We start from the raw sequence: 9,601 nt of genomic DNA, 5'->3' as shown, positions 1-9,601 counted from the left end.
TCCACTGCACTGTTAATGTTAACTATATTATATTGCTGCCTCTGCTCGGTGGTGTCGAGCCAAACGGACTTTAACGTGTGTTTGAACGAGCTGACGGTTCACTCGTTAAGCTGAAAGAAAGATGCTTTAATCACAGGAGTCACACATGTGTCCACTGTACCATCTGGGAACTCTTCTTGTTTAGCACTCGTAATAACACAAACACTAAATCCTCCTGTTTGTAGCAGTGTATACACCTGAGACTGTCACCTGTCTGTCCTGCTCTCTCTCTCTTTTTCTTTCTCTCTGATTGTGGAATAAAAGTATGAACATGTATTTATAAGTTACACTTGTGTTTGAATCCTGCACCTTATCACACATTTGATTTCCATGTGTGACAACTGCAAGTGTCCAGAGTGAGGACAGACTGAGGGACCCACTGCTGCACATCATCTGTGAGGCTTTACACCCCTGATGATCCACCAGGACAAACTCAGCAGTGTGTGAGGAAGAGGAGGAGGAAGAGCCAGCAGCAGCTGACAGATGGAGAGAATAGACAGACTGTTCCCAGTTTGTGAAGGACTGCTAGAAAAGTTTAGAATAACTAATTGTCTGTCCTGAATCAGTCTTATTAGGTAATGTTCAAATAATATTATCATTCCAGTGTTTTCAGTGTGGGAGAAAGTACTCAGGGCCTTCAAGTTACACACTATGAAAGGCAGCAACAAGTTTAATGTTCAGAAACCTAAAGTATGTATCAGCAGCAGAATGGAGCTAAAAATAAATGTTTGTTTCAGTTCTATGAAGCTTTGAGTATTTTGGATTAGTAGCACTGCTGTGTTTGTTGCATCATATTGCTGTAATTGTTTATATGCTTTATATATTCTGAGGTAAGTTGATCTATAGTATCAAGGATGTTATGTGTTTGTATACTTTCTGCCCAGTTTGACCCATTTAGCAGAAGTCAACCTGTTTAAGGCTCTGATATCTATTCTGTATGACTTAAAGCAGTTATGACATGGTCTGATTTTCTCACCCAATAAAGGAATATTTCATATATCAGTCTACTCTTCATTCTATCAGAAACCGTTATCACAGCTCGTATATTTGCTTTTTACACATATATGTAAGCATTGAGCCAAATGTAATCTAATGCCAACATATTAAACGAACAATATTTGTCTCATACATAATACATCTATATATACACTGTCAAAGGTACTTGTCTTTGAGTGAAGATTTAAGGTGATAGGAAATATAAATAACTGCAACTTGAATCTTTGACACAGAGTCCAAGCTCACTGCTGTAATATATCCTGTAATATCATAATAATCTGACAATAAATATAATATTGGCCATATTATATTCACATTACCAAAGTGAGATGATTTTAGTCTCATGACCAACATTAACTAATTGTTATTTACTAACTAATCTTGAAATGACTGTTCAGTACAGAAATAAAGGCCAGCAATCATGTTTTACAGTCCCGTGGTCTCAGCCTCAGATACTCAACTAATCAAAGTGATGTCATGACAAAATGAACGAACAAAAAAACATTTTTTTTCTCCTTCATTTATGTCAAACAATGCTGTAGTATCATGGTTGCTAGGCAACCTGAGCAGCGCGACGAAGGCTAGACCGTCCCATTTCACAAGCCTCGCACTTCCGCACTTCTCGCACCGTACATAGTACCCGTACTGCGCGTACTCCGAAGCGTGCGGTCGCTGGATTGGGATACAGCCACAGTTTGGCAACGAGCGATACAGCAGCTGTGCCGATCACCTGACTTTTTTCTTAAAAAGACACAGCACAGATACAAATTTCGCTAAGAGTATAGGTTTTTTTGTTTTGTTTTTGTTTTTTTTGATACAGCTTGTAAACTCACTGTCTGACCCATACTCCGGAACGGTAGGAGGCGGTAATGCTCCTTTACGTTGGTTGCCAACCGCCGTTAAACACAAAGAAGAAGAAGAAGAAGACAAATTTCGCTCTGTGAGCTTGATACGTGCATCAGTGTTGCTGGACCCTTCACTATTAAGTTACACGAAGTGGACAGCTCGCTGCGGTCTCTCCTTTAAACCGGTGAGTATCTAAAAGCTGATTTGACTCTTTGTGTCTTCATGTTCAGTCCTTTAAAACGTATTTAATGTCAACATGTAAACATGTCAACTGCATTTCGTTGCCCTGTACCTGTGCATGTGCAATGACAATAAAGTTGAATTCTATTCTATTCTATTCTAAAACTCGGCAGGATTTAAGTTTGGACTACCTAATGAAGACGAAGCGCATTAATTGATTTAAGTATTATTAAACCAGTGTTAATGTTTTGGCTTTGCTTCTTCGTCGGTTTTTGTTTGGAACGATCACAGCTGTGAAGTTTGTGGACATTTAAAGTGCGCATTGCGGAAACAGAAGAGCAGTTCACGTCTTAAACCATTCAAATGAATAAATAAAAGCTATATTTTTTGTTTGAACTACTGTGCTGCTGTTTGCTGCGAATATTTATTTAGCTCTCAGAGGTAAATCTGTACCAACTCTGAGCCGTGAAATATGCTTTTATCGTTGCATTACTCCACTTCCTCCTTCCTTGTTTTTGTCACGAGTTCTAAATCTGCTACTTCCTGGTTGAAAAAAATATTTTTTCAGTGAATCGTTTTTAGTTGATTCTTAGAAACTAAAAGCTGCTCCCCAACAAAAATCAAAGTTTGTGTTTAAATTGTTTTCGTCTGTTGCCCTGTGTTCCAGGTTAACTGTTTTTTGTTTGTTTTTGTTTTTTTTACTGGTTTTTACACTAACGTTTTTAAGTTAAGGTTGCGCAACAACAAGGTCCAGCAGCTCTGCTGGTTGTAGCAGAAACAGAAACAAAATAAAACCTGACGCAGTTGAAGTTTTTTTTAAACATCATCTGAAAGCGCCGTGTCGTTAGAGTCGCGATTTTCAATATTTTGTTGTTACTGTAGGTGAATTAAAGACAGACTGTTAAATGGAAACTGTCCGAAACATGACCGGTGTAATGCTTTAATAATAGTTGCTTCTGGGAGGTTGTTAAGCCTGAGATTGAAAGAAATTTTGGTTTTTTGTTCTACAAGTGAAATTAAGCGCTTAGTTGAGTAACAGACTCTGTGAACCTGACCTACTCACTGACAGGTTTCCTCCAGCAAACTCCTCCTCCTGATGAACCTGACGAAATAACAGAATCGTGTAAAAGGAAAAAAAAACCGCATTACTCTCATAAACGTATATTATAAATACAATTATATTTCATAAGAAGAACCTTTTATCCAGATCCATCCATCTATTTTTATTGTCTGTTATTATGACAAAGTGGAGAACCAAAGATAAACATCATGGTCCACACTTGCAAACATTCATGTTTCTCAGTCCACTAGATTAAAACGAGGCTCTGCTCTTTATTTGGCAAATCCATGTATCGGAAGGGCAGAAAACAGAAAACAGCCTGCGTTGATTAAACAACAAGTTTGTAAACTTCATCGTGGACTGTGGGGGAACATTTAACAGATTAATTCTTGGATACGTCAACACCATGAATCGAAATTTAGTGGAAGTGAAGAACCAAAAAAAAAAAAAACACATGCTTGTCATTTTTCTTTTCTAGGTTCCAGGCCCTTGATTGTGATGCACTCAGGAAGTTCACCAGGAAAACTTCATCGTCACATGTTTGCTCACTTTCATGGAGAGGAGCTCCTGGCTCCTGGAAGCTGAGCAGAATGAAGGGGTAGGAACGTCATTCAAAACTGAGCTTACAAGAGTTAGAAAAGTTGACTTAGGTAATATTAGACAAGGCACTGCACACTGATGTCAACAGGTGCTTTAAATCTATAGGCTTGAAGTGTGTAGTAGTAGTAGTAATAATAATAACAATAATAATTCTGAAAATTAAAAAAAGCTGTATAAAGAAAAATGAATGCAATAATTTGCATATCCCATAAACTCACATTTAATTCACAATAGAAAATAGAAAAAAATATTAACTGTTTAAACTAAGAAAAACACCATTTTAAGAATAAGGTTAAACAGTTCCAGAATAAGGTTTCTCAGTGTAAAATTGTGAAGACCTAAATGTTATCAAATACATAATACTCTACAGTACATGATATTATCGAAAGATTTTGATCATCTGGAGAAATCTCTGTGGGCAAGGGACAAAAATGAAAACCAGCATTGAATGCCCTTAATGTTCTGGTCCTCACTGCGTTAAAAAATGCAATAAAATGCAATAAAAAAAAGTCTTCCTGCCTGCCATTGAGACCTTTCACCAGCTCCAAACATTTAGAGCGTAAAGAAGCAAAAATAAAATACATCAGAGAGGATCCAGGACTGTTAGCTTCTTATATCAGACAAGATTGGGACATTGAGCTGCTCTCCTCAGTTCCCACGTGTTTATAGACTGTTACAAAAGAAGATCTGATGCTACAATAAAAATGGTCTCTTCCCAACTTTTGGAAACATGTTGATTCAGCTAATAGTGTTTTGTTTTTTCTTAAAGTTGTGCGTTTTCTCATTTTAAAAATTTAATGTTTTTTGTGTTCTGTTGTGAATGAAATATAGTTTTATGACATTTCCAATTCATTGTATTCCATTTTATGTACATTTACTTTTTATGTCTTACTTTTATTCTCCTAGTTTAAAAAAAAAAAAAAAAAATCTAAAACTTTGTCCTCACCTTTTTTCTTTTTTTTTCCTCACAGGAAAATTATCATCTCGATATTTCTGTCTTTATGTGAGTTTTCACATTGACACATTGAGAGGTTTTTATTTAAATAAAGCTACAATCCTGACCTTCCTCTGTCTCCTCTTCAGGTATATTAGCTGGGACTCAGAGTGTCTATGAGGCCAAGGAGGGCAGCAACATCACCATCAGACTGGACCGTCAGCTCCAAGCTGACGTGTCTCTAGCTCACTTGATGTGTGTTTTCCTCTCAGATAATGGAAATACTTTGTTTAAAATGATCAGAGGAGTGGAGGACTCTGAGTCTCAGCATGAGCAGTTTGCAGGACGGGTTCAGATCGATAGAGACGCCCTGAGAGGAGGAAGAGTCGTACTTTGTGTGTCCAGAGTCACAGCTGAAGACTCTGGAAACTACCGCTGTGATCTGGCTGCTGATTATAATAAGGTGCTGAGGAGGTGGGAGCATGAGGTCTCTGGTAAGTCAACAGAACCCCAGATGCAAACCTGTTGTGCCTTTGTTTTTGTTACTGCTGTAAGATGACCTGGATGAGAATCTAACACCTAACTAATCTGCTTCTACAGAAAATTTCATCTTGAATGTGACTCGCCTTCATTCAGTGAGCAGTGATGGCTTCCACACAACACCAGAACCAAGTGAAGGTAGTGTTACGAGTTCAAAATATTGGGGATGGACACCAGGGGCCTGTGCTTCGTACCGCGCTAAGTGAGTTAGCTGGATTAGATTGTTGACGATTTCGCGTGATCCTGGATCGTTCGGTTCCCCGAAGCCCATCCGGGACTTGCTGTCATAGCAACAGAGCCGTAAGCGTAAACCTGCTGGGGAGCAGGTTTACTTTATGTAAACAGGATTAGATCGCGGCCACGCAGGTATGTCCGCTTCATTCATACGAAAGCAACAGCGATATTCCACCACTGTTTCACCATAAATAAATAACATCAATGTAACTAAAGATAATGCAGCACTTGATCCTTTTATTGATGTCACACAGATACATACAGGTCATTCCCTAAAAAAGGGAAATGTACTATTAACATTCTATTACATGTATGTGATTATTACAGATGTAATTCATATTTCAGAGTAGTAATTGTAAATTACTTCGTGTAATCAAGATGAGAGACCACGGCTATAAAAGCGAAGGTGGATTTGGGAAGTCTGTCGCAGTCATATCCTGTCCGTTTACGCGAGCAACCCATTGCGGAAGGTGCAAGATTGATAAGGAGAGTCCTCAGAATTCAGCGTATATTGCGGGATAGACAGGATCCTTTAGCTCAGCGCGACAGTGTGCTCATAGAGAGATATCGATATTCCCGTGAGGGTATTATTCACTTAACCAACTTGTTGACGAGGGGGTGCAGGACCACCACCTGTCTTTTTTTCCTCTGCCCTTTTCTTGGTTGCTGTTATAAACAAACAGATTATTCCAGGGTCTCTTTCCAAGAGACTAAAAGCAATATAAGTGATAAATATTACCATTCTGTAGAATATTCTTATATTTCACTTTTACTTGTTCCCATGTTCTAGTGGGTCCTGTTGTGGCTCTAATGTGAAAGGGGATATAATATAACATATTATAATATAATATAATGTAATATAATATTGGATAATATGGTGTGATATGATAAATCTACCCTACCGCCTACTGGTGTTGGCCAGAGGGGCCGATGGCGCGATATGGCAGCCTGGCTTCTGTCAGTCTGCCCCAGGGCAGCTGTGGCTACAACCGTAGCTGCTTCCACCAGTGTGTGAATGTGAGAGTGACTGAATAGTGGCATTGTAAAGCGCTTTGGGTGCCTTGAAAAGCGCTATATAAATCCACTCCATTATTATTGTTATTATTAAATTACTTACGAGTTTGATTTGTCAGCAACTTTCTGCCAGCCCTCTCTCCTTGCTTTTGCAGCCTTTGCAGTGTTCCCTTGCGTTTTAATTAAACTCTGAAACTCCTGAAATCCCTCACTCAAGAGTTCTTGCTCTGCTGCCGAAAAATACCGAGCGCGCTCCTTCGACATTTTCGCCGACCAATCAAAGGGTTGCCGATCAATGTTTCTACTATCGATGCGTAGCCCCTGTTGGGCCACCCAGTGATCTCACATTACTTCATCCAGCTATACTAATCGTCAACAACAGGTGTGTTCGGGGAACCGGAATAGCGAGCTCAGAGTTAGCGCGATGATTTGGTCTTGGATGTTTCATTTGATCTTGGATGTAGTAAGCGACGTACGAAGCACAGGGCCCAGAGGAAAAACCCACAATAACAACACTGGTCCGGTCGGGTTGAGTCAAACGATGATTTAATGATCACACACGTGGGAGATGGACACTGTATGCAGACAGTCTCAGATCTCGTCTCAAAAAACACATCACCATAGTTTTATGAAATCAGGGTATTAGAACGCCCCTGCATGCGTAGTGACAGGTGTAATACAATCAATGTTGACAATTTTATTTAACACAAAGAATAACATTGTCTCCTTCCTGAGGGCAGACGCTGACTGCCCCCGTCTCCTAGAACCGTCTGTACCCTGCTAAGACACAACATGGCAGCTACAAGGACTCTTTCATTTGTTAAGACCATCAGTGTGTATTGCTCTAAATCAAGTATATAATATTAAATGAATATTGCTGGATCAGCTACTTCTACTTAAAACATATTAAAACATGACTAAGCACAAAATCACCAAGAATAACATCTTATAAGTGCTGTGTAAGCGCGTGCGGCCTTCCAAGCTCAAAGCCTTTGCCCTCCATAGATCAGCCAGACTCGCACTGGCTGTAGCTTTTAACCTTTAATTACCTTGAGCACAACTCTAGAATAAGCAACGAACTGCAATGTGTATGGAATGATCAGGGTTACATCTGCAATGGAAAATCATGTTATTATTCTGGTACCTGCAAGGAAAAAGATCAAACTGAAATTATAGCCATCACTGTAATGCAAAGGATAATGTAAGGTCAAAAACTTCAATTTATGTTTAATGCAAAGCTGGTTATATACTTCTAATGAACTAATAATGCCATATTAAAATATTAAATGATAATGAGAAAAACATCCCCTCCTTATTCTACAGTAGGACACACCGAGCTGCTACTATGGTTATTAAAGGTTTTAAAGGTGTTCACTCATTAATTAACAAAGTGCTTTGTAATGAAACTTTTCTTTTAAAACAAAGTCTCTCTAGAACAAATCTAACCACTTGGTAGCCAGTCTGAAATGCTGCCAGGCATTTATTTGTGCACTTATTTAGAAGCGTTGACAACGATAACACTGCTCCTTTTTTTGCCATGGCTTTTTCTTTTTTTTTCTTTTTTCTTTACAAGTTTATTATTTATTCAGTACCTAAAAATACTGACTGGCTGGTGCTGCAGAAAAAGAGGGGAGAAAATGGAGGGTTTAAAGGAAAGTAGAAACAAAATCTACTGTATGTATTTTAAATGGTCACATAAGAGTATCTGATTCCAGATGAACAGAATCAACTTTCTGTAATTGCCTTCCCTGAATGACTGAGCATGACAAGGTTAAATTAAACATAAATAGTTGCTTCACCTGACATCAGATATAAACTGATGTTTTGTTTTTTTTCTTTTCTTAAAGGAGCAAGAAGTCCTGAGGAGAAACGCAGAGCTCATGACTGGAACAATGTTAAAACTGTTTTAGGAGCTCTAAATGTTGGAGCTCTAATACTTGGTGGTTTAGTGTTAGTGATAGAAGAGGCTAACAGACATCTGCAAGCAATACTGTGAAAGTTTTTTTTTTTTTTTTTTTTTTCTCTGTGTAGTTGAATTTTAATCGAACAATTTTTATGCTCTGATTTATGTTTTGATGTATTTCGTTTTGCACTTATAAAGACAAAAGCCTAGATCTTTATATTCAAAGATTCATTCGAAGTTACATTTGATCCAAATGCACATTTCTCAGCATCATTATGGCTCCAGGTAGATCCCCTTCGTGGTCTCCTGGAAATAATAACCACAGCTTTTCAGCCGTTCTCAGTATCAGCTTCAACTATGAGCATGGGTTATGAAAGAAAAATCACTGAACATGCACTTTTACTCTTTTTAACATGACCTTAGACATTTTAAGTGGGTTTTCTGTCTCTTCAGAGAACTCACTCTCAGCAAATAATGTGAAACATGCAGCATTTCAGCTCAAAATTGACAATGACTCATTTTCATGTTCTCACAGTAATGTTACAGTAACACACTTCATTTCTATTAAAAATGTAAGTGGCAAGACATAAAACCATTGATGTAATTGTTTGGTCTTTATAAATCACATCTGACTTAAACAAAGATAAAAACAATAAATGTAATAACTGCACTCTTCAGTTTGACAGACGTGTTTCAGTCTTGGATAAAAGCTGCAAAAGTCTCATGTATGTAACGTTAAATATCTGAATTAAGCACTTTTTAAATCTAATACTTGCAATAATTTCTAATAACATAAGCTTCACCTTTAAACACCTTTTTTCAGTTTCATGTAAAAAATAAAAAAATAACAGTGTTTATGGGTTTTTGGTGTTATTTCTGTTTAGGTTTTTTTTTTTTTTTATTGGTTTTATAAACGCACTACCCAAGTTTTTGGATATTATTTTGTATTTGTATAAATATTTTTTTAAACAATATTAAAACATATGTTGGTATTTTAACAAAGTGTGTGTGTGTGTGTGTGTGTGTGTGTGTGTGTGTGTGTGTGTGTGTGTGTGTGTGTGTGTGTGTGTGTGTGTGTATATATCGAGAGATCTATATCTGGTAGTAATGTGTTTTGGTGACATTTGTTATCAAGAACATTGCTGTCTGATTTTCTTTGTTTTATATTTTTTTTCTTCATTTGTTGTAATAAATTTTTCTTCATTTGTTGTAATTGATTGATAAATCAATAAAAAATGTTTCTATTTGCTCTTGA

General features: G+C 37.6%; 1 protein-coding gene across 1 annotated transcript; it reads left to right on the top strand.

Moving 5' to 3' along the window:
- Window positions 1-1,675: 1,675 nt before the first annotated feature.
- Window positions 1,676-9,601, top strand: LOC146579398 (uncharacterized). Its single transcript, XM_085269353.1, has 6 exons — window positions 1,676-2,065; window positions 3,600-3,719; window positions 4,693-4,724; window positions 4,805-5,149; window positions 5,256-5,333; window positions 8,291-9,601. Exons 2-6 carry the CDS (start codon window positions 3,712-3,714, stop codon window positions 8,437-8,439), a joined length of 612 nt encoding a protein of 203 aa, XP_085125479.1. The 5' UTR covers window positions 1,676-2,065; window positions 3,600-3,711; the 3' UTR covers window positions 8,440-9,601.

The sequence above is a fragment of the Mchenga conophoros genome, linkage group LG3 (assembly GCF_057382185.1).
Source record: "Mchenga conophoros isolate Kocher_MC1m ecotype Shallow Benthic linkage group LG3, M_conophoros_male_GT1.1, whole genome shotgun sequence".
Taxonomy (NCBI): domain Eukaryota; kingdom Metazoa; phylum Chordata; class Actinopteri; order Cichliformes; family Cichlidae; genus Mchenga; species Mchenga conophoros.
Note: the sequence above shows the minus strand (reverse complement) of the source record. Positions and strands in the feature narration are given on the sequence as shown.